At 43.9% G+C, this 25471-nt stretch overlaps 1 protein-coding gene across 3 annotated transcripts in view; it reads left to right on the top strand.

Moving 5' to 3' along the window:
* Positions 1-25471, top strand: part of KDM2A (lysine demethylase 2A) — a 152692-nt gene that overhangs the window by 13604 nt on the left and 113617 nt on the right. Inside the window, exon 1 of one of the 3 annotated variants that reach the window (XM_033205734.1) lies at positions 3849-3878. The exons of the other annotated variants lie outside the window; for them this stretch is intronic. Within the exon in view, the coding sequence (XP_033061625.1) occupies positions 3864-3878 (15 nt within the window). The 5' untranslated portion in view covers positions 3849-3863. Of the gene's footprint in view, positions 1-3848; positions 3879-25471 lie in introns of those variants that run through there. 3 annotated transcript variants of the gene reach the window in all.

The raw sequence follows: 25471 nt of genomic DNA, 5'->3' as shown, positions 1-25471 counted from the left end.
GCCATTCTCCTGCCTCAGCCTCCCAAGTAGCTGGGATTACAGGCGTGCACCACCATGCCGGGCTAATTTTGTGTTTTTTTAGTAGAGATGGTGTTTCACCATGTTGGTCAGGTTGGTCTCAAACTCCTGACCTCAAATGATCTACCTGCCTTGGCCTCCCAAAGGGCTGGGATTACAGATGTGAGCCACTGTGCCTAGCCCATTTTTAGTTTTTGTTTTGAGACAGAGTCTCACTCTGTTGCCCAAGCTAGAGTGCAGTGGCCTGATCTCTGCTCACTGTAACCTCTACCTCCTAAGTTCAAATGATTCTCCTGTCTCAGCCTCCCGAGTAGCTGGGATTACAGGTGCTTGCCACTATGCCTGGCTAATTTTTGTATTTTTAGTAGAGACGGGGTTTTGCCACGTTGGCCAGTCTGGTTTTGAACTCCTGACCTCAGGTGATCTGCCCTCCTCGGCCTACCAAAGTGCTGGGATTACAGGCATGAGCCACCGCACCTAGCCTCCAACTGTGTTTTTTTTTTTTTTTTTTTTTGAGAGGGAGTCGCGCTCTCTCCCAGGCTGACGTGCAGTGGCCCCATCTCGGGCTACTGTAACCTCTGCCTCTCAGGTTCAGGCGATTCTCCTGCATCTGCCAGCTGGGTTTACAGCCGTGCGCCACCATGCCCAGGTAATTTTTTTTTTTTTTGAGACGGAGTCTCGCTCTGTCGCCCAGGCTGGAGTGCAGTGGCCGGATCTCAGCTCACTGCAAGCTCCGCCTCCCGGGTTTACGCCATTCTCCTGCCTCAGCCTCCCGAGTAGCTGGGACTACAGGCGCCCGCCACCTCGCCCGGCTAGTTTTTTGTATTTTTTAGTAGAGACGGGGTTTCACCGTGTTAGCCAGGATGGTCTCGATCTCCTGACCTCGTGATCCGCCCGTCTCGGCCTCCCAAAGTGCTGGGATTACAGGCTTGAGCCACCGCGCCCGGCCACCCAGGTAATTTTTATATTTTTAGTAGAGACGGGGTTTCACCATGTTGGTCAGGCTGGTCTCGGACTCCTGACCTTGTGATCTTCCCGCCTTGGTCTCCCAAAGTGCTGGAATTACAGGCATGTGCCACCATGCCCGGCACCAACTGTGGTTTTAAACAAGAAAACTGACCTGTCCTTGTCGAAGTTGTACAGCATGCTTTCTGAGGATTTTGGAGGCAAAGACAAATGAAATGTTAAGGTAGGCTTTGGGATTTAGCTTGGATTACCAGGAAGACCGGGGGAAAGATTTTTTGCAACTGTGAGGAGAGAATATGAGTGGATGAGGCTTTAGACAGTTGGAGATACTAGAAGATTTATTTAAAGCAGATTCTTAACTGGGGATGATTTTGCCCCCAAGGAAACATTTAGCAGTGGACATTTCTGATGGTCAGACTGGGGTAGTGCTACTGGTATTTAATGAGTAGAGGCTAGGAATGCTGCTGAAGCATCTGCAGTGCACAGGACAGCCCTAACTACAATGAATTAACAGGTCCAGAATGTCAGTAGTACAAGGTTGACAAACCCTGATATAAAGGGAAATACCGAGTAGATAGGTTGTGTGTTTCCATCCTAATTATCTACTGCTCATTTTATAATTTTATTTTTTTAATTTTTATTTATTTACTTATTTTTGAGACAGAGTCAATCTGTTGCCGAGGCTGGAGTGTAGTGGTGTGATCTCGGCTCACTTCAACCTCTGCCTCTTGGGTTCAAGCGATTCTCCTGCCTCAGCCTCCTGAGTAGCTGGGATTACTGGTATGCGTCGCCATACCCAGCTAATTTTTATATTTTTAGTAGAGACAGGGTTTCGCCATGTTGACTAGGCTGGTCTTGAACTTCTGACCTCAGGTGATCCACCCGCTTCAGCCTCCCAAAGTGCTGGGATTGCAAGCATGAGCCACCTTGCCCAGCCTTAAATTTTAGATAAATCTAACAGAACATCTCAAAAGCAGCTCACATTGTGTTTCCCACATCATGCTTGGCAAAAGTAAGCATGAAGCCCTTTTTTTGTTGTTGAATTTTCACAAAACTAACTTCATGGTCATGACAATTCTCAACCCAGTTGCCTATTTTCTTTACTCCTTTTAACATACTCAAAGATCAACTTATTTTGGTCACGTAAGCATTCACTGTCTAGGCATCAATCATTAAGCTACAGCAGATCAGATTTGTGTGTGTGTGTGTTTTCCCTGAGACGGAGTTTCACTCTTGTTGCCCAGGCTAGAGTGCAGTGGCGCAATCTTGGCTCACCACAACCTCTGCCTTCTGGGTTCAAGCGATTCTCCTGCCTCAGCCTCCCGAGTAGCTGGGATTACAGGTATGCACCACCATGCCCAGCTGATTTTGTATTTTTAGTAGAGACGGGGTTTCACCATGTTGGTCAGGATGGTTTTGATCTCTTGACCTTGTGATCCACCTGCCTCATGATCCACCTGCCTTGGCCTCCAAAAGTGTTGGGATTACAAGTGTGAGCCAGCACACCGGGCGCAGATTTCCTTTTGATACTTTCTTTGAAGGATAGGGAAATGAGATAAAAGTTGTGGTGCTGTTGTGAGCAAATGTTAAAATATTTTTAATTGCCCTGTGGCTGAAGGCTGCGCGATCACTCTGAAAAACTGCCTCATGAGCTGGTTGTGGTCTTCAGCCTTAATTAATCTCTTTAGATCCTGGATCACAGACGTTAGGAACTTTTTTGTGTGTCAAGGCAGTAATCTGGCCGACTCGTTTCTGAAAGTGACCTCAAGATAATATATATTCATAAATGTAGTGATCATTTTATAGTAGTTTTATAGTTTCCACAGTACTTCTTTGTCTCTTGTGTCTTTTTGTCGTCTTAGTCTTTTGGTCATCACCATCTTAGTCTTTTGAGCATCACCATTCATAGGGTTGCCAGAACTTGTGGACAGTGCTACATGTTGCATAATCCCAAAAGTTGCCATTCACGTATCTTAATCTATGTGAATAAAGACGCCCTTGGAGTTCAACGGTGCACACCCTGTAGAACTATGCATTGGTGTTTCTACCCATGACTGAAGGGTAGATTCTAGATAGTTCACCCTATCATATACTTCCATTGCATTCTGTGTTTACCTTTGTAGCCTTTGTGTAACTATAGTTAACATTACTAGTGTAAGTATTTTTGTTTAATATCTGACTTTTTCACCAGGCCAGAAACCTTTTTTGGGGGATAAGGTAAAGGAAAAGTCAACTGCACATTTGAAACTAGGAGATAAAAGCACAATCTCACGGATAATAGCACACATCGATCAAATGTATACTGTGTGCTTGGTACTGGCATTTTCCATATACCCACTAATTTAATTCTCAAGAACCCTTTGAAATGGATTCTTTGATTCCCATTTTACAGTTTTGGAAACAGATCCAAAGTGCAGTTAGGTGTCTCAGGTTATCCAGTTAAGGGACAGAGCCAGGATTCAAAGTAAACGGTCTGGTGATTCCAGAGCATACTAAGCTATACTGCCTCTTCATCAACTTTGTTGGGACATAGTTTATAAATGTTTTGCTGATGAATTCAGGGTGTTTCCCAAGTCATCTGTTCTCATTCAGGAGATTCATTCACTTAAACAAATGTTTGTTGAGTGCTTATGTTGTGCTAAGCATTTTATTTGGGTCTTCTAAATGCTGTGGTTTCAGATAATGCTGAGTGCTTTGAAGAAATTACAAGGATGATGAGATACTTGTAGGATGGAGAATTCCTTGAGATTGAGTGATCAATGAAAGGCTTCTTGAGAAGGTGGCGTTTTGTGCTGAGACCTGAGTGATGAACAGCCAATCTTGTGACGTTCAAGGGCTCCAGGGACCAGATCTGGGGCCCTAGGTATAGGGAACAGGCAATGCAAAGCCCAAAGGTAGGAATGAAAAAATGATACTGAGCATTTAACCATGTCCAGATACCATGTAGAGTTCTGGCTTACAGTAATGGATGAAACAGATATGGTCCCTCTGTCATGGAGCTTCTGGTCTGGTGGAAAAGTCAGACATTAAACAAATGCTAGTAATGTTTTTTTTTTTTTTTTTTGAGACGGAGTCTCGCTCTGTCGCCCAGGCTGGAGTGCAGTGGCCGGATCTCAGCTCACTGCAAGCTCCGCCTCCCGGGTTTACGCCATTCTCCTGCCTCAGCCTCCCGAGTGGCTGGGACTACAGGCGCCCGCCACCTCGCCCGGCTAGTTTTTTGTATTTTTTTAGTAGAAACGGGGTTTCACAGTGTTCGCCAGGATGGTCTCGATCTCCTGACCTTGTGATCCGCCCGTCTCGGCCTCCCAAAGTGCTGGGATTACAGGCTTGAGCCACCGCGCCCGGCCAAGTAATGTTAATTATAGTTACACAAAGGGCTACGAAGGTAAACATAGGCTTCAATGAGAGTATATGATAGAGTGAGCTAATCTAGCCTTCAGTAGTGGGTAGAAACAGAGAATCCTGAGAAAGCCTTTAAAGTTGAGACCTGAAGGGTGACTAGGAGGTAACCAGGCAAAGATGCAGAGTGATTAGCACATGCAGAAACTCTTAAGGTTGGAAAGAATTAGACATGTTTGAGAAACGTGCCAACCAACTAAACAAAACACCAAAAAGCCATTGTAAGTGAAGAGACGCAAGTGGAGGAGAGAGTTAAAATCTTGACAAGGTAGAGAGGTCAGATCAAATAGGGCATTATCCTGAAGCCATTGGGAAGGCAGAAGTTCGGCAGAGTAGTAATGCGTTTGGACCAGTATCAGGGAGAGGGCAAGAATAGATTTGGGGAGATTAATTAGGAGGCTACTATATTGGTTCAGGTAAGATGATGATGTAGTATGGTTGAGTGCTGGCAGAATTAGAGAGGAGATTGATTATGTGATGGAGAGTCTATGATTGATTCTATGATTGAGAAATATATATGAAATAGAATCATAAGACTTTTCATTGAATGTTTTGAGGGTCAGTGTAAAGGAGGTAAATATAAGTATGACTCCCAAGCTTTCCTAGTGCATGGCTTATAATACAGTTCTTTTATTGAAATAGGGTACACTGAAGGAAGAGCAGGTTTGGGGACTGAGCAAAGGAGCATAAGTTCAGTTTTGAGAAAGTTTGAAAAGGTTGAATGTGAATGCTTGTGAAATGTCACAGTAGAACTGTTGAGTAGTTAATTGGGTATGATTCTGGGCCTAAGGAAGGGCTTACTGGCATATGATTGGGTCTTTTTTTTTTTTTCTTTTTTTTTTTTTTTTTGAGACGGAGTCTCACTCTGTCCACCAGGCTGGAGTGCAGTGGTGCGATCTCGGCTCACTGCAAGCTCCGCCTCCTGGGTTCACGCCATTCTCCTGCCTCAGCCTCCCTAGTAGCAGGGACTACAGGTGCCCGCCACCGCGCCCGGCTAATTTTTTGTATTTTTAGTAGAGACGGGGTTTCACCGTGGTCTCGATCTCCTGACCTTGTGATCCGCCCCCCTCGGCCTCCCAAAGTGCTGGGATTACAGGCGTGAACCACCACACCCGGCCAAACTATAGTATAATATTACAGGACCACCATCACATATACAGTTGTTGACTGAAATGCCGTTAAGTGGCACAAGTCTGTATTTGACCATGAGTCTCTTTTTACCTAGTAAGAGTAGACTTCTCTAAGACAAGGAGTATGTTTTATTCAAGTGCTCAAAAATTGTCTATTGAATTGAACGAAAATGTGTTGTGTAGTCCTAAAAATACATAAAATATAGAGAACATAATAAGTGAATTTCAGCAATGGTAAGAAACTTTGATTGCTAATCAGGAAGCATAGATTAGTTATCTAGCTGTATTTTATTCACCTAAAAGGTTCTTAGTTCTAATAATTTAAACCAGTTGTTTTCAAAGTGTACTCCCCAGACCACATTACCTGGGAACTAGTTAGAAAGGGAATTCTTGGCCGGGCGCGGTGGCTCACACCTGTAATCCCAGCACTTTGGGAGGCCAAGGTGGGCAGATCACCTGAGGTCGGGAGTTCGACACCAGCCTGACCAATATGGCAAAACCCCATGTCTACCAAAAACACAAAAATTAACCAGGTGTGGTGGTATGCACCTGTAATCCTACCTACTAGGGAGGCTGAGGCAGAAGAATTGCTTGAACCCAGGAGGTGGAGGTTACAGTGAGCCAAGATTGCGCCGCTGCACTCCAGCCTGGGTGACAGAGCAAGACTTCCATCTCAAAAAACAAAAAACAACAACAAATGGAATTCTTGGATCCTACCCCAAACGTACTGAATCAGAAACTCTGGCAGTGGGGACTCAACAGCCTATGTTTCAGCTAGTTCTCCAGGTGATTCTGATAGATGGTAAAGTTTGAGAACCATTGGAATTGTAGCAGTTTTTCTGTTTGTTGGAAACAAAAAATTAACTAGAGGTAGCTACCTTAATTTCACACTTTCCAACTTAAAGTTATTTTAAAATTGTTTCTTCATATTTCCTGCCAATTGAATTTGCTGACATTTTTCTAAACCACTCGTGGTATCTTAGGTGCAGTATCTTTGAATCACAGGCAGTCATACTAAGTTTTTGAAGACTGCTGCTTTCCCCTGTGCTCCTTAAGTCTTATTTAAATAACCTTCAGTGAGTACAGAATGGGCCCATTACTACATCCTTCCTGGTGACACCAGTTAACCAAGCCAGGGAAGTAAGTGTACCCTGGACCCCTGCCAACCAAAGGTTGCTTCTTTTGTTTGTTTTTTTTTTTTTTTGTCTTTTGAGAAGGAGTCTTGCTTTGTCTCCCAGGCTGGAGCGCAGTGGCGTGATCTCAGCTCACTGCAATCTCAACCTCCCCGGTTCAAATTATTCTCCTGCCTGAGCCTCCCAAGTAGCTGGGATTACAGGCACCCATCACCATGCCCAGCACATTTTTGTATTTAGTAGAGATGGATTTTCTCCATGTTGGCCAGGCTGGTCTTGAACTCCTGACCTCGGGTGATCCGCCCACCTTGGCCTCCCAAAGTGCTAGGATTACAGGTGTGAGCCACTGTGCCCAGCCTCTCTGTTTTTTAGAGATGGATCTGTCTACATTGGTTGCCCAGGCTGGTCTTGAACTCCTAGGCCCAAGTGATCCTTCTGCCTCAGCCTCCCAAAGTACTAGGATTGCAGGCATGAGCTATCATGACTTCATGACTAGCCCAAAGGTTGCAAGGTTGCTGCTGCTGCCTTTTTTTTTTTTTTTTTTGGAGACAGAGTCTCGGTCTGTCACCCAGTCTGGAGTGACCTGGCACGATCTTGGCTCACTGCAACCTGTGCTTCCTGGGTTCAAGTGATTCTTCTGCCTCCGATCCTCAGTAGCTGGGATTATAGGCATGCGCCACCATGCCTGGCTATTTTTATATATATATTTTTAGTAGAGTCCAGGTTTTACCGTGTTGCCCTGGCTGGTCTCCTGACCTCAAATAATTTGTGCACCTTGGCCTCCCACAGTGTTGGGACTAAAGGCGTGAGCCACCGCACCTGGCCTACTCCTGTGTTCTTAGCTTGAGTTCCTGGTTGATGGGTGGTGCCACCAATTGAGAGAGAATACCATGGTTTGTGGGTTGGGTGTGGTGGCTCACACCTATAATCCCAACACTTTGGAAGACCGAGGCAGGAAGAGTTTGAGGCTTGAGCCCAAGGGTTGGAGACTAACCTGGGCAACATAGCGAAATCCTGTCTCTCCAAAAGATACAAAAATTAGCTGGCTGTCATGGCGTGTACCTCTAGTCCCAGGTATTTGGGAGGCTAAGGTGGGAGGATCACTTGAGCTTGGAAGATCAAGGCTGCGGTGAGCCATGATTACGCCACTGCACTTCAGCCTGGGCGACAGAGTGAGACCTTGTCTCCAAAAAAAAAAAAAAAAAAATCATGGTTTTATACAAAGTTAAGAATATAGGCAGGAAGAACACCCTGAGCAACATAGCAAGATGATGTCTCAAGAAAACCTTAAAAGAAGTTACAAGTAGGCTGGGTGCGATGGTTCACACCTGTAATCCCAGCACTTTGGGAGGCTAAGGTAGGTGGATCACCTGAGGTCAGGAGTTTGAGACCAGCCTTGGCAACATGGTGACACCCCGCCTCTACTAAAAATACAAAAAGTTAGCTGGGTGTAGTGGTGGGCGCCTGTAATTCCAGCTACTTGGGAGGCTGAAGCAGGAGAATTGCTTGAACCCAGGAGACGGAGGTTGCAGTGAGCCAAGACTGTGCCACTGCAATCCAGCCTGGGCAAAAAGAGCAAAACTTTGTCTCAGAAAAAAAAAAAAAAAAAGTTACAAGTATACTTTTGATTTATTTATATTAACCTTTCTGTCTCTAGTAGCATATTGAATTCACCAATTATTTATTGAGTCTACTTTATGAAGAACCTTACCAGAGATTCTGGGTTAACGTCATGAGGTATCACCATAGATTTGGATCACTTTTTATTAGGTAGAACTAGTGAAAAAACACTATATTTTAATTACTACATAGATTACTTAATTTTTCTCCAGGCCTTTTACCTCATGCTTGCCCAAGTCAAAGGTTGATAAATACTACTCATTTAGCTTCGTGGGCACTTTCTCAGTTTATCCCCCTCTCTTTGGAATGTCACTCCACATTGTCTCATTGATGAAAATATTAGGACCTCTCCTAAACTTCATAATTTGGGAAACACAAACATCTGAAGATACCCATCCATTTACTTCCGTCCCTTATTTTTTAACCATTTCTTCATGTGTGAAACAATTTTTCCCTATTGTTTTGGGGGTACATGTGATGCTTTATTAGATGCATAGATTGTAATGACCAAGTCAGAGTATTTGGGGCATCTTATCACCTTGAATATTTAATAGGAACATTTCAAGTCCTCCCCTCAAGCTATTTTGAAATATACAATTCATTGTTATTGGCCTGACGCGGTGGATGATGCCTGTAATTCTAGCACTTTGGGAGGCTGAGGCGGGCAGATTACGAGGTCAGGAGATCGAGACCATCCTGGCTGACATGGTGAAACCCTGTCTCTACTAAAAAATACAAAAAATTAGCCAGGTGTGGTGGTGGGCGCCTGTAGTCCCAGCTAATCAGGAGGCTGAGGCAGAAGAATGGTGTGAACCCGGGAGGCAGAGCTTGCAGTGAGCTGAGATCGTGCCACTGTACTGCAGCCTAGGCGACAGAATGAGACTTGTCTCAAAAAAAAAATTACAATTCATTGTTATTAATTATAGTCACCCTACTAACTACTGAGCATCAGAACTTACTCCTTCTAACTGTATGTTCATGCCCATTAACCAGCCTCTCTTTATGCACCCCCTTGCCCTTCATACACACCCTTCCCAGCCTCTGGTATCCATCATTCTGTTCTCTCTTTGTGAGATCAACATTTTAGCTCTTTAATATTTGAGTGAGAACACGTGATACTTCTCTTTCTGTGCCTGGCTTATTTCATGTTACTTAATGTTCTCCAATTCCATCCATGTTGCCGAAAATGACAGAATTTCAGTCTTTTTTTACGGCTGAATGGTATTTCATTCATTCATTCATTTATTTATTTTTGAGACGGAGTCTCGCTATGCCATCCAGGCTGGAGTGCAGTGGCTCGATCTCCGCTCATTGTAACCTCCACCTCCCAGGTTCAAACGATTCTCCTGCCTCAGCCTCCTGAGTAACAGGTGTGCACCACCACGCCCGGCTAATTTCTGCATTTTTAGTAGAGACAGGGTTTCACCATGTTGGTCAGGCTGGTCTCAAACTCTTGACCTCAAGTGATCCACCCACCTTGGCCTCCCAAAGTGCTGGGATTATAGGCGTGAGCCGCCGCACCCACCCTATATCTACTTTCTTAGGGCATTACAAATAAGGCTGGGTGTGGTGGCTCATGCCTGTAATACCAGCACTTTGAGAAGCCAAGGTGGGTGGATCACCTGAGGTCAGGAGTTCTAGACCAGCCTGGCCAACATGGTGAAACTCAGCCTCTACTAAAAATACAGAAATTAGCCAGGGGTGGTGGCGGGTGCCTGTAAACCCATCTACTGGCGGCGAGGGGGTGGTGGGCAGGTGTCAAGGCAGGAGAATCGCTTGAACCTGGGAAGCGGAGGTTGCAGTAAGCCGAGATCACGCCATCCCACTCCAGACTGAGGGACGAGTGAGATTCCGTCTCAAAAAAAAAAAAAAAGTTTAGAAATAAAAGTACAAAGAGCTCAATTATGTATTTGTTTTTCTGTTTCCTATTAAATCCTTATTCCTAAAAGTACAGTAATTGAAATTAGAAACATTTAAAAACCTTACTATAGAAAAATTAAACATATGAAGTAAACAGTGGTGTGATTAACACTCATGTACCCATTGCCAAGCTTCAACAGTTATCAAAATGTGGAAATCTTCTTTTATCTCTATCTTCTACTCCCTCTTAGTTGTCTTAAATGAAATCCCAGATAGTATTACTTCATCTGTAAATACTTCAGTTATATATATTTATTCTTTTTTTTTTTTTTTTTTTGAGATGGAATCTTGTTCTTGTTGCACAGGCTGGAGTGCAGTGACGTGATCTCAGTTCACTGCAACCTCTGCCTCCCAGGTTCAAGCGATTCTCCCGCCTCAGCATCCCAAGTTGCTGGGATGACAGGCATGCACTACTACACCCAGCTAATTTTTGTATTTTTAGTAGAGATGGGGTTGGCTGGTCTCGAATTTGTAACCTCAGGCGATCCACCCACCTCCACCTCCCAAGGTGTTGGGATTACAGGCGTGAGCCACTGCATCGGCCTGTCTCTTCATTTCATAAACATCTGAGAGGGTCTTTGCTATGGAACTTTAGGAGCACTAGCATCGGTATGAAATAGTGTCTGTTCAGTTTCTGAAAACTTCTTGTGAAGAAGCACATGCAGAAAAGACCGTAAAACATAGATGTATATGGTGTAGTGAATAAGCGTGAAGCAAATACCTGTGTAACTGCTACTCAGTCAAGATTTGAAATTGCCACCACTTCAAAAGCTTCTTTACAATCTTCCTAATCACTACTTTTTCTTACTCAGTGGAATTATGTTTTAGTTTCGCTTTTGTCTTTTTTTCTCTTTTTCTTTTTCTTTCTTTCTTTCTTTTTTTTTTTTGGAGACAGGGTCTCACTCTCCCAGGCTGGAGTGCAATTACGTGATCTCGATCTCAGCTCACTGCAACCTTTGCCTCCCGGGTTCTAGAGATTCTCCTGCCTCTGCCTCCTGAGTAGCTGGGATTACAGGCGTGTGCCACCATGCCTGGCTGTTTTTTGTATTTTTAGTACATATGAGGTTTTACCATGTTGGCCAAGCTGGCTTGAACTCTTTACCTCAAGTGATCCACCTGTTTCGGCCTCCCAAAGTGCTGGGTTTACAGGCATGAGCCACTGTGCCTGGCCTTAAAAAAAAGTATTTTTTGTGTGTGAGATGGAGTCTCACTCTGTCGCCCAGATTGGCTTACAGTGGTGCAATCTTGGCTCACTGCAACCTATGCCTCCCAGGTTCAAGCGATTTTCCTGCCTCAGCCTCCTGAGTAGCTGGGACTACAGGCACACGCCACCACGCCCAGCTAATTTTTTTTGTATTTTTAGTAGAGACAGGGTTTCACCATGTTGGCCAGGATGGTCTCTATCTCCTCCTGATCTGCCTACCTCAGCCTCCCAAAGTGCTGGGATTAAAGGCATGAGCCACCGCACCTGGCCCCCATTTCTTTAACATTTGATTTTTCTGCTCTCATAGGAAATAATACACCGATTGTCTTTTTACTTACTTTTTGTAGATCCTGAGGGCAAGAATCATGGCAGTCTTATTTATTAGAGCATTGATAGTGTTTGGCACATGGTAGGAGTTAAAACATTTAATGAATTCAGTTTAATATAATTTTCTATCTACTGTGACAGATTCTCTCTTTTTCTGTCTTCCTTTTTATTGTTTGAGACAGGGTCTCACTTTGTTATCCACGCTGGAGTGCGGTGGCATAATCTAGGCTCACTGCAACCTCCACCTCCCAGGCTTAAGCGATCTTCCTGCCTCAGCCCCACAAGTACCAGGGGCTACAGGTGCGTGCCACTACACCTGGCTAATTTTTTGTAATTTTTTTTTTTTTTTTTTTTTTTTTGAGACGGAGTCTGGCTCTGTCGCCCAGGCTGGAGTGCAGTGGCCGGATCTCAGCTCACTGCAAGCTCCGCCTCCCGGGTTTATACCATTCTCTCGCCTCAGCCTCCCGAATAGCTGGGACTACAGGCGCCCGCCACCTCGCCCAGCTAGATTTTTGTATTTTTTTTTTTTTTTTTTTTTTTTTTGAGGCGGTGTCTCGCTCTGTCGCCCGGACTGGAGTGCAGTGGCCGGATCTCAGCTCACTGCAAGCTCCGCCTCCCGGGTTCACGCCATTCTCCTGCCTCAGCCTCCCGAGCAGCTGGGACTACAGGCGCCCGCCACCTCGCCCAGCTAGTTTTTTTTTTTTTTAGTAGAGACGGGGTTTCACCGTGTTAGCCAGGATGGTCTCGATCTCCTGACCTCGTGATCCGCCCGTCTCGGCCTCCCAAAGTGCTGGGATTACAGGCTTGAGCCACCGCGCCCGGCCAAATTTTTTGTAATTTTTGTTGAGACAGGGTTTTGACATGTTGTCCAGATTGGTCTTGAACTCCCGACGTCAGGCGATCTACCTGCCTCAGCCTTCCACAGTGCTGCTGCATGAGCCACCGTGCCTGGAACATTCTTTAATATTGGTTAGAAACTCTAATGCCATGCTTTTCTCCCTCACTTTAGTGGATTTTATCTGTTTATTATTCCTTAGCTGGAATATAAATATGTTTCATAAAAGTTTATCAAAGGCTTATGGTTTACTGATCTCATTTGAGATGATGTTAATGTTTGAAACTCCCTTGAACCTTACTGAAGAGTAAAATTAATTTGTAGCAATAACAGTTAAAATTTACTTAGTCAGATATAAATAGCCAGAAAACCTAACAGGATGAAAGTTGAAACAGCTAAGATTTATGAAAGTGTCTGCCATGTTAGTCCAATGTATGTCATCAACTTAAAAACAAACACTGTTGTTGACAGTTTGGTGTAAGAGAATAGAAATACTCCTGTTTGTATTTCGTCCAGGCTTGGCCGGATCTTTTGTGCTACTCTGGGAATGGTCAGGTTAAAAGATACAACTTTCACTGGGCTGGGCGCGGTGGCCCAAGCCTGTAATCCCAGCACTTTGGGAGGCTGAGGCGGGCAGATCATGAGGTCAGGGGATCGAGACCATCCTGGCTAACATAGTGAAACCACGTCTCTACTAAAAAATACAAAACATTGGCCGGGCATGGTGACAGGCACCTGTAGTCCCAGCTACTCAGGAGGCTGAGGCAGGAGAATGGCATGAACCCAGGAGGTGGAGCTTGCAGTGAGCCGAGATCGCGCCACTGCACCCCAGCCTGGGCGACAGAGCAAGACTCCATCTCAAAAAAAGAAAAAAAAGAGGCCGGGCGCGGTGGCTCAAGCCTGTAATCCCAGCACTTTGGGAGGCCGACACGGGCGGATCACGAGGTCAGGAGATCGAGACCATCCTGGCTAATACGGTGAAAACCTGTCTCTAATAGAAAATACAAAAAACTAGCCGGGCCACGAGGCGGGCGCCTGTAGTCCCAGCTACTCGGGAGGCTGAGACAGGAGAATGGCGTGAACCTGGGAGGCGGAGCTTGCAGTGAGCTGAGATCCGGCCTCTGCACTCCAGCCTGGGCGGCAGAGCAAGACTCCGTCTCAAAAAAAAAAAAAAAAAAAGATATGACTTTCACTGGATTTCAAGAGTCAGTGAACCCAGCTAAACCTTATTAAAGCAGGAAGAAGTGAGAATTTCAAGGATCAAGGGCTTTCTCTGGAAACTGAGTAGTTCCCTTTCATTAGAGATTCTTTTTTTTTGCGATGGAGTCTTGCAGTGTCGGCTGAGCTGGACTGCAGTGGCCAAATCTCAGCTCACTGCAACTGCCGCCTCCCGGGTTCAAGCGGTTCTCCATCCTCAGTCTCCCGAGTAGCTGGGATTATAGGTGCCTGCCACCATGCCCACCTAATTTTTTGTATTTTTAGTAGAGATGAGGTTTCACCATGTTGGCCAGGCTGTTCTCGAACTCCTGACCTCGTGATTCACCTGCCTCAACCTCCCAAAGTGCTGGGATTACAGGTGTGAGCCGCTGTGCCCGGCCCTCATTGGAGATTCTTACAGCAAATGCCTCTAGCTGATCATCTAGTGGTAATGTAAATCAACTCAGTACATACATACTTTACTAGATCACTGATTTTTGTTAGAAGCATTTGTTACTTTTTCATTCGTTTTAAGAAAATTTTGGGGCTGGGTGCAGTGACTCGTATATGTGATCAAACTTTGGTAGACCAAGTTGGGAGGATCTCTTTTTTTTTTTTTTTTTTGAGATGGAGTCTCACTCTGTCCACCAGGCTGGAGTGCAGTGGCACGATCTCGACTCACTGCAAGCTCCGCCTCCTGGGTTCACGCCATTCTCCTGCCTCAGCCTCCCTAGTAGCTGGGACTACAGGCACCTGCCACCGCGCCCGGCTAATTTTTTGTTTTTTTGTTTTTTTTTTGAGACGGAGTCTCGCTCTGCCGCCCAGGCTGGAGTGCAGTGGCCGGATCTCAGCTCACTGCAAGCTCCGCCTCCTGGGTTTACGCCATTCTCCTGCCTCAGCCTCCCGAGTAGCTGGGACTACAGGCACCCGCCACCACGCCCGGCTAGTTTTTTGTATTTTTTAGTAGAGACGGGGTTTCACCATGTTAGCCAGGATGGTCTCGATCTCCTGACCTCGTGATCCGCCCGTGTCGGCCTCCCAAAGTGTTGGGATTACAGGCTTGAGCCACCGCGCCCGGCCTTGTATTTTTTTTAGTAGAGACGGGATTTCACCGTGGTCTCATCTCCTGACCTTGTGATCCGCCCCGCCTCGGCCTCCCAAAGTGCTGGGATTACAGGCGTGAGCCACCGCGCCCGGCCTAGGGAGGATCATTTTTGAACTCTGGAATTTGAGACCAGCCTGGACAATATAGCAAGACCTCATCTGTATTTAAAAAAAAAAAAAAATTAGCTGGGCGTGGTGGTGCACACCTGTAGTCTCAGCTGCTTGGGAGGTTGAGGTCGAAGGGTCACTTGACCCCTGGAGCTTGAGGCTGCAGTGAGCTGTGATTGCACCACTGCATTCCAGCCTGGACAACAGAATGAGACCTAATTCAAAAAAAGAAAGAAAAGAAAATTATGGTTTTTTCATGTGATAAAACTCAAATAATAGGTAACAATCATATCTTTTCTTCCCCCATCAGAAACAAATAATCCAGCCGGATGTGGTGGCTCACACCTGTAATCCCAGCACTTTGGGAGGCCAAGCGGGTGGATCACCTAACGTCGGGAGTTTGAGACCAGACTGGTGAAACCCAGTCTCTACTAAAAATACAAAAATGAGATGGGCATGGTGATGGGTTCCTGTAATCCCAGCTAATTGGGAGGCTGAGGCAGGGGAATCACTTGAACCCGGAAGGTGGAGGTTGCAGTGGGCTGAGATCACTCCTGTCTGGGCTACAAGAGCAAAATTCCATCTCAAAAACAAAACAGAACATACAAGAAAGAAATAATCCACACCCCAAAGTGCAATTCAGCTGAAATTGTCTATGGTACTTTGCCTAGAATTAACCAAAAGAGCTGGGGTAGGGGCTGGTGGCGCATAGTTCAGCATTATAGATCTACTTAAATCTTGTAAACTATTTATAGGTTTGGGTGGTTATAACATGTTTAGCATGTTTAATAAGCCAATCAAGAAATATCCCAAAATGTTCATTTTTGCTTCCTTTACAGATGGTGGCAGATGAAAAAGCAGATTTTTTCCCCCTGAAGCTCTTTAATAATGGCAAAAGTTAAAAAGTGTTTTCTCTGTACTCCTGAATTTACTGAATGAATATATTCCCTTCCTGAATAAATTGACTGTTCCCTTAGTATAGGGCTATAACTTGGTTTTGGTAGAGTCCCTTCCAGGTTCTAACATTTGTGTGACCTTGAACAGGGTACTTTTTAACCTCTCTCAGTCTCAGGTTTATTCATTTCTAAAGTGTGGGTGGTACTGATACCTTTTAGGGTTGGTTGAGGATTTAATGGCATAATGAATGTAGATTGCTTTGCCAACAATGAGCTTTCAATAAAAGGTATCTGTTGTAATTCTCAAAGCTTAATACATTATTATATATAACAAGCCAGTTTTATGCCTTTTAAATCTGATTTTTTAGTTACACAGATAACATAGCTGTATTATTGTAGAAATTAAAATTTTACAGATAAGGCCTGAAGAGCCCCTTAGCCCCCTCATTCCTAACCCCTTCACCAGAGGTAGCCATTTTATTAGTTAATATATCCTTCCATGTCTTTTTCTTTGCTTTTACGCATACGTGCACATGTATTATTAATTTTATAGATGAAGAATAGAAAAGATAGTAATCTAATTTTAAAATGCTAAACTACTAGGTATTAGACTCTTTTTTTTTTTTTTTTTAAACGGTGTTTTGCTCTTTTTTGCCTAGGCTATAGTGCAATGGTGCAATCTCTGCTCACTGCAGCCTCCACCTCCCAGGTTCAAGTGATTCTCCTGCCTCAGCCACCCACGTAGCTTTACACCCAAGTAGGATTACAGGCATGCACCACCATGCCCGGCTAATTTTGTATTTTTAGTAGAAGGACGGGGTTTCACCATGTTGGCCAGGCAGGTCTTGAACTCCTGACCTCAGGTGACCTGCCCTCCTCAGCCTCCCAAAGTGCTGGTATTACAGACATGAGCTACTGTGCCTGGCCTAGAATCTGTATTTTAGATACTCAGTAACCAAAAGATAGCAAAATTCAACAATTTGTTGTGTAATGGCAGATCTTGCGTGAAATTACAGAATTCTTTACAACCCTAGACAAGTTTAATTAAAGGGAAGAAACTAAAAGAAGTAAGAAACAGCTACAGCTGTTTAGCACAGAAATACGCATTTGCTTTTCTAGCCAATAAATAGATCAGAACTTAAGAAATTCACTGCCTCTCAGTGTACTTCAAATTTTACAGCTAAGGGCCAGAGGTATCATTTGTTAGTCTGACAAGTAAAAAATGATGTTTTCTTTTCTCAAAAATGTGAAAACTTTACCACCACCTTGTTGGACCAAGGGAGAGGTTGGGGGAAGTTATCAGAGAAGAGTAATTGAAACTGCTTTCTGTATATCGTTGATTTTCGAGTGTATTTAAATTATTTTTGTAGTCTATAGTATTTTTGGTTTTCATTTGTGTACTATTTGTACACATTGGAAAGTGGATTCCAGGCCACTTAGGGAAGGAAATTGATTTTGAAATGATGTTAGTCCTCTGGAAACCACGTGTTTAAATAAGGGAATGTCAAGAGGAAAGGGCTGGCCATAGTTATTAATACTTTGAGAGGAGGGATCTAAGAGTTGGAGGATATGTCAGACATGATCTCTCTTGTCTTCCTTCTCTGGGGAATTAGAGGTGAGTTGGAGAAAACTGTAGGAGAGAGGGTCAGCAGACAAGGTGGGAAGATCACGTGAGTCTAGTAGTGTGAGACCAGCCTGGGCAACAGAGCAAGACCCCATCTCTACAAAAATAAAATAAAAATGCCAAGGTAAATGGTGTTAATTCTAACCATTTGGAGGTGGGGGTGGGGTGGAGAATGGAGCATAAACATTCACCTCTTTGATCCTAGTCTTCAGGCTGAACCTAGTGTTGAAGGCCAAAGGACAATATTCCTATACCCAGTGTGAGTGGGAAGGAGTATGTAGTAAACACCCCTTGCATGCAGTAGAGATGTAATATTCTACTTTGCTTGGAGGATACTAGAAGCAGGGGTTCAGTTTAGTTTGTAAGTTATACCTTGGTAACTATATGTTTGACCAATTATGCTGAAAATGTAGAACTGTTTCAGCATATGTTGCTTTAGGAGATTCACATACATACATTAAGTCACTCTCTTGGTGGCTAATATTCTCAGCTTTGGTTCTGCTGCTGCTTCCAACAGCCTAGAGTTGTGTTGTACACTCTAGCCACTAGCCACAAGTTGCTAGGGAGTGTGTGAAATGTAGCTAGTATGAATTGAGATGTGGGTGTAAACTATATACACCACATATTTTATTTTATTTTATTTTTAAATTTTATTATTTTATTTTGAGACAGTTTCACTCTTGTTGCCCAGGCCAGAGTGCAGTGGTGCCATCTCGGCTCACTGCACCCTCCGCCTCCAAAGCGATTCTCTTGCCTCCGCCTCCCAAATAAGTGGGATTACAGGTGTCTGCTACAATGCCTGGCTAATTTTTTGTATTTTTAGTAGAGATGGGGTTTCACCATGTTGGCCAGGCCGGTCTTGAACTCGTGACCTCAGGTGATCTGCCCACCTCCATCTCCCAAAGTGCTGGGATTACAGGTGTAAGCCACTGGGCCCAGCCTCAAATCTTGAAGACTTGGTATGAGAAAAGGATTAAAACGGCCCAATAATTTTCTACATTGATGACGTATTGGAATGGTATTATTTCTTATTTTTTAATTTTTGTTTTTTAATTTTAATTTATTTTTTAATTTCTTATTTTTAATTTTTGTAGAGACACTCTTGCCCAGGCTGGAGTGTAGTGTGGCCTTAGCTTAGGTTACTATAGCCTTGAACTCCTGGGCTCAAGCAGTTCTCTTACCTCAGTCTCCTGAGTAGCTAGGACTATAGGCATGCACCACCACACCGGGCTAATTTTTTAAATTTTTTGTAGAGGCAGGGTTTTATTACATTTTCCTGGCCTGAAATGGCATTATTGATTACATTCGAAGTGATTTACTGGGTTAAATAAAATATATTATTAAAATTAATTTCCCACCAGGTACAGTGGCTCACACCTGTTATGCCAGCATTTTGGGAGGCCAAGGCAGGCGGATCACTTGAGCCCAGGAGTTGAAGACCAGCCTGGTCAACGTAGTGAAACCCTGTGTCTATTAAAAATACCAAAAAAATAGCCAGACGTGGTGTGTGCACCTGTGCTTCCAGCTACTTGGGAGGCTGAAGTGAGAGGATCACTTGAGCCCAGGAGGCAGAGGGTGCAGTGAGCCAAGATTGCACCACTGCATTCCAGCCTGGGTGATGGAGTGAGACCCTGTCTCAACAAAAAATTAATTTCCCTGGGCTGGGTGCAGCGACTCACACTTGTTATTCCAAGTATTTTGCGAAGCTGAGGTCGGAGTATCACTTGAGCCCAGTAGTTTGAGACCAGCCTGGACAACAGAGCAAGAGACCTCATCTCTACAAAAAATAAAATAAAAATTAACTGGGCATGGTGGTGCACATCTGTAGTCCTAGCTACTTGGGAGGCTGAGGTGGGAGGTTCGCTTGAACCTGGGAGGTCAAGGCAGCAGAGATCTGTGATCATGCTACTGTACTCTAGCTTCAGGGACAGAGCAAGACCCTGTTACAAAAAATAAAAATAAGTCCCTTAAAAACTGGCTACCAGAAAATTTTAAATTACATATGTAGCTTGCATTATATTTCTGTTGTGCTCCAGTGGCCTGGAACAACCTGTACCAGGGATAAGTACTTCTTTAATCTTGCTGTAGAATTTCATGTGGATCATTCCATACATGTTTAATGATTTCAGTTCAGTAAGTAACTTTTGTAGAATCAGATTTTTTTTTTTTTGCTAGCAAAACAAAAGCATTTTTAATTTTATATATCAGTGAGACTATAGGATTACAGTGCCAGATTGTGTATGTGCATGTGTGTGTATGTGTATGTGTTTTTAGGAATTCCTCTTATAGTGGTATGTCTTTTTTTTTTTGGAGACTGAATTTCACTCTTTCTGCCCAGGCTAGAGTGAAATGTCATAATCTCGGCTCACTACAACGTCTGCCTCCCAGGTTCAAGCCATTCTTCTGCCATATCCTCCCGAGTAGCTGGGATTACAGGCATGTGCCACCACGCCCAGCTAATTCTTGTATTTTTAATAGAGACAGGGTTTCACTATGTTGGTCAGGCTGGTATTGAACTCCTGACATCAGGTGATTGACCTGCCTCGGCCTCCCAAGTGCTGGGATTACAGGTGTGAGCCACTGCACCCGGCCAGTATGTCTTAATATGCATGTTTACAAGGACCTGTAATTGGAAAGGTGATGCTTTTCTGTCCAAGAAAAGATCCTGGAACCAGGTATATTCCTCAACCCAGTTTTTAGACACCCTGGCTCCCAAAGAATGAGGGAAATTTGGTTTAATGTGTCATCAAACTTTGTATTCAGCTGTCTAGAGCCATTTTCTGCATTCATGCAATACATTTTCCCCAAACCCTTTTTATTTTGAAAAAGCTCAAACAGAAAAGTTGAAAGAATAGTGTAAAGAATATCTGGACCTGGCGCAGAGGTTCATGTTTATAATCCCAGCACTTTGGGAGGATTATTTCAGACCAGCCTGGGCAACGTAGTGAAACCCAATGTCTACAAAAACGTTTACAGATAAACCAGGCGTAGTGGTGAGGTAGTCCCAGCTACTCAGGAGGCTGAGGTGAGAGGATTGCTTGAGCGCAGCAGTTCAAGGCTGTAGTGAGTAATGATCACATCACTGCATTCCAGCCTTGAGTGGCAGTGAGACCCTGTCTGAAAAAATAAAAAATAAAACCACTGAAAACAACCTTGTATATTTTGCACTGAGAATCCCCATTTTTTATTTTTAATTGCCACATTTAAAATTTTCTGTTGTTTTTGGCTATTTGAAAGTAATTTGTATACATCATGACACGTTATTCCTAAATATTTTAGCTGCCTTTCCTAAGAACATGATCTTACCACAAATTTGTGGTTATACTGAAGAAAATTCAAATTCCATAATGTCTGATATTTACAATTTTCCAGTGTCCTAAATAAAATTTTATAGCTCTTGACTTCAGTCCACGTTTATGCATTGTATTTGATTGTTGACTCTTTAGTCACTTAGTGTATTAATAGAATAGAGGTGAACTACAACCCACGTACCAAATCTGGCTCATCATTTGATTTTGTACAGCCCATCCAATAAGAATGGTTTTTACATTTTTAAATATATCATTGTTTTAAATTGAGGTGAAATTTGCATAACAAAAAATTAACCATTGATCATTTAAAAGCGCACAATTCAGTGGTACTTAGTATATTCAAAATGTTTTGCAGTCATCACCTCTGGCTTTGCATCTCTATGGATTTACCTATTCTGGATGTTGCTTTTTTTTTACTTTTTGAGACAGAGTTTTGCTCTTGTTGACTAGGCTGGAGTGCAATGGTGTGATCTCAGCTCACATCAGCCTCTGCCTCCTGGGTTCAGGCGATTCTCCAGCCTCAGCCTCCTCAGTAGCTGGGATTATAGGCACCTGCCATACACCCAGCTAATTTTTTTTTTTTTTTTTTTTTAAGTAGAGATGGGGTTTTGCCATGTTGGCCAAGCTGGTCTCGAACTCTTGGCCTCAGGTGATCCACCCGCCTTGGCCCCTCAAAGTACTGGGATTACAGGCGTGAACCACCATGCCCAGCCTGGTTGTTTCATATAAATGGAATCATACAATATGCCGTATGACCTTTTGTGTCTGGTTTTCACTTAGCATATGTTTGATGTTCATCTATGTTTTGGCATGTATCAGCATCTCATTCCTTTTTATGGCTGAATAATATTCCATTGTATGGATATACCACATTTTGCTTATTCATTCAGCCACTGATGGACATTTGGGTTGTTTCTACCTGTTAGCTATTGTGAATAGTGCTGCTATCAGCATTTGTGTACAAGTATTTGAACTTGTTTTTAGCTCTTTACTTTTTTGTTTGTTTTGAGACAGTCTCCGTCTGTCACTCAGGTTGGAGTGCAGTGGTGCCATCTTGGCTCACTGCAACCTCCGCCTCTGCCTCCCAGGCTCATGCAATTCTCATGCCTCAGCCTTCTGAGTGGCTGGGGTTAACAGGTGCCTGCCACCACACCCAACTAACTTTTTGTATGTTTTGTAGAGATGGGGTTTTGCTATGTTGGCCACACTGGTCTCAAACTCCTGACCTCAAGCAGTCTGCCTGTCTTGGTCTCCCAAAGTGTTGGGATTACAGGTGTAAGCCACCGTGCCCTAGCCTAGCAGTTTATACATTTATTATTGTTTTAAGAATCAGAGTCTCACCCTGTTGCCCAAGCTGGAGTGTGAGCAGTGGCCTGATCATGGTTCATTGCAACGTCATACTCCTAGGCTCAAGCGATTATCCTGTCTCAGCCTCCTGAGTATCTGGGGCTGTAGGCATGCACCACCTTGCCTGGCTAAGTTTTAAACTGTTTTGGAGGCAAGGTCTTGCTGTGTTGCCCAAGGCGGTCTCGGACTCTTGGTCTCAAATGACCCTCCTGCCTCAGCCTCTCAAGTTGCTGGGATTACAGAAGTGAGCCACTGCACTGGCTTGGTTTTTATTTTTATTATTTATTTATTTTTTGAGACAGAGTTTCATTCTTGTTGCCCAGGCTGGATGGAGTGCAATGGCACGATCTCAGCTCACTGCAACCTCCGCCTCCCGGGTTCAAGCGATTCTCCTGCCTCAGCCTCCCACGTAGCTGTGATTACAGGCATGCACCACCACCCCCAGCTAATTTTGTATTTTTAGTAGAGATGTGGTTTCTCCATGTTGGTCAGGCTGGTTTTGAACTCCCGACCTCAGGTGATCCACCTGCCTCAGCCTCCCAAAGTGCTGGGATTATAGGTGTGAGCCACCGCACTGGGCTGGTTTTTATTTTTTAAATGGGTAAAATAAAAATCACAAGAAGGGCCGGGCTCAGGGCTCACTCCTGTAATCCCAGCACTTTGGGAGGCTGAGGGCGGACAGATCACCTGAGGTCGGGAGTTAGAGATCAGCCTGACCAAAATGGAGAAACCCCATCTCTACTAAAAATACAAAATAGCTGTGCATGGTGGCACATGCCTATAACCCCAGCTACTTGGGAGGCCGAGGCAGAAGAATCGCTTGAATCCGGGAGGCGGAGGTTGCGGTGAGCCGAGATCACACCATTGCACTCCAGCCTGGGCAACAAGAGCAAAACTTAGTCTCAAAAAAAAAATCACAAGGGGGATAATATTTTATAACATATGAAAGTATCGGCTGAGCGTGGTGGCTCACGCCTGTAATCCTAGCACTTGGGGAGGCCGAGGCAGGTGGATCATGAGGTCAGGAGATCGAGACCATCCTGACCAACATGGTGAAACCCCGTCTCTGTTAAAAATAGAAAAATTAGCCGGGCGTTGTGGCAGGTGCCTGTAATCCCAGCTACTCAGGAGGCTGAGTCAGGAGACTCGCTTGAACCTGCGAGTCAGAGGTTTCAGTGAGCCGAGATTGCGCCACTGCACTCCAGCCTGGTAACAGAATATGAATTTTTTCATATTCAAAAAATACGAAATGGGAGATTCAGTGCCCACAAATAAACTCACGCTCATTCATTTAACATGCTGTGGTAGAGACTGTATGGCCCACAAAATTTAAAATATTTACCCTCTGGCCCCTTTCATTAAAGGGTGGCTAATTGGCCAGGCGCCGTGGCTCACACCTGTAATCCCAGCACTGTGGGAGGCTGAGGTGGGCTGATCACGAGGTTAGGAGATCAAGACCATCCTGGCTAACATGGTGAAACCTGTCTCTACTAAAAATACAAAAAATGAGCCAGGCCTGGTGGCGGCAGCCTGTAGTCCCAGCTACTGGGAAGGCTGAGGCAGGAGAACGGCCTGAATCCGGGAGGCGGAGCTTGCAGTGAGCCGAGATTGCGCCGTTGCACTCCAGCCTGGGCGACAGAGGGAGACTCCGTCTCAAAAAAAAAAAAAAAAAACAGTTGGCTAATTTTTAATAGTCCTTTGTGTGTGCGTTCGTGTATGAGTGTGTGTGATTGACTTTTTAAGTAGTAAACTTTATTTTTTAAAAGGAAAAATATTCCTGGTTTCTCTTACTATTAACATCTTGTGGCCCGGTGCAGTGGCTCACGCTTGTAATCCCAGCACTTTGGGAGGCAGAGGCGGCGGCGGATCACCTGAGGTCAGGAGTTCGAGACCAGGCTGGCCAATATGGTGAAACCCCGTCTGTACTAAAAATACAAAAATTAACCAGACGCAGTTGTGTGCGCCTGTAATCCCAGCTACTCAGGAGGCTGAGGCATGAGAATCGCTGGAACCCAGTAGGTGGAGTTTGCAAGGAGCTGAGAGTGCAATACTCCAGCCTGGGTGACAAGAGCGATACTATGTTTCTAAAAACAAAAGCAAAAAAACTCTTGCATTGGTGTTGTACATTTGTTACAATTGATGAACCAATAATGATACATTATTATAAGCTGGGTGTGGGTGCCTGTAGTCTCAGCTACTCCAGGTGGACTCACTTGAGCTCAGGAATTGGAGTCTAGCCTGGGCAACATAGTGAGACCCCATCTCAAAATAAACAGATACATTATTATTTAAATATAACTATAACCTCATGTTTACAGTTTATATTAGGTTTCACTGTGTTGTACAGTTCTGAGTTTTGACAAATGTATCCACCATTACAGTATCATACAGAATAGTTTCACTGCCTTAAAAATCTGTGCACCACTTATTCATCCCCTTTCCTCTCCCCTATACACCAGCAACTACAGATTTTTTTGCTGTCTGTAGTTTTGCCTTTTCTAAAATGTTGTATAGTTGAAATCATACAGCCTTTTCAGACTGGTTAGCAATATGCATTTATGGTTCCTTCATGTCTCTTTGTGTCTATGTATCTCATTTCTTTGTATTGTTGAATAATATTGCATTGTATGGATGTTTCATAGTTCATTTATTCATTTACCTATTAAAGGACATCTTGGTTGCTTCCAGGTTTTGGCAATTATGTATAAAGCTGCTCTGAATATTTGTGTGTAGGTTTTTGTGTGAACATGAGTTTTCAATTCATTGAGTCAGCACATTTTATGGTAAGAGTGTTTAGTTTTGTAAGAAACTGCCAAGCTGTTTTCCAAAGTAGCTGTACTATTTTATATTCTCACTAGCAGTGAATGAGAGTTCTTGTTGCTTTACCTCCTTGCCAGCATTTGGTGGTGTATTTTCAGTTTTGACCATTCTAATAAGTGTGTAGTGGTATGTCGTAGTTTTAACTTGCAACTCCCTAATGATGTACGATGTTCAGCATCTTTTCTTTTTTCTTTTTTTGAAATAGAGATGGTTTCTCACTATGTTATCTGGGCTGGTCTTGAACTCAAGTGATCCTTCCACCTTGTACGCCCAAAGTGCTGGTATTGTACGCGTGAACCACCGCCCCCAGCCTGAGCATCTTTTCATATGCTTATTTATCATCTGTATATCTTGTCTGTTTAGCTCTTTTGCCTACTGTTTTATTGTGCTGGTTTTTTTATTGTGATGTTTTAAAAGTTGTTTGTAAATTTTGAATACTAAGTCTTTATATAAAATATGTGTTTTGCACATTTCTCCCAGTCAGTGGCTTGTCTTTTCATTCCTTTGACAGT

Source organism: Trachypithecus francoisi, unplaced genomic scaffold, assembly GCF_009764315.1.
Source record: "Trachypithecus francoisi isolate TF-2019V2 unplaced genomic scaffold, Tfra_2.0 Lachesis_group8, whole genome shotgun sequence".
Classification (NCBI taxonomy): domain Eukaryota; kingdom Metazoa; phylum Chordata; class Mammalia; order Primates; family Cercopithecidae; genus Trachypithecus; species Trachypithecus francoisi.
The sequence above is the reverse complement of the archived record's forward strand: the minus strand, read 5'-3'. Positions and strand labels throughout refer to the sequence as shown.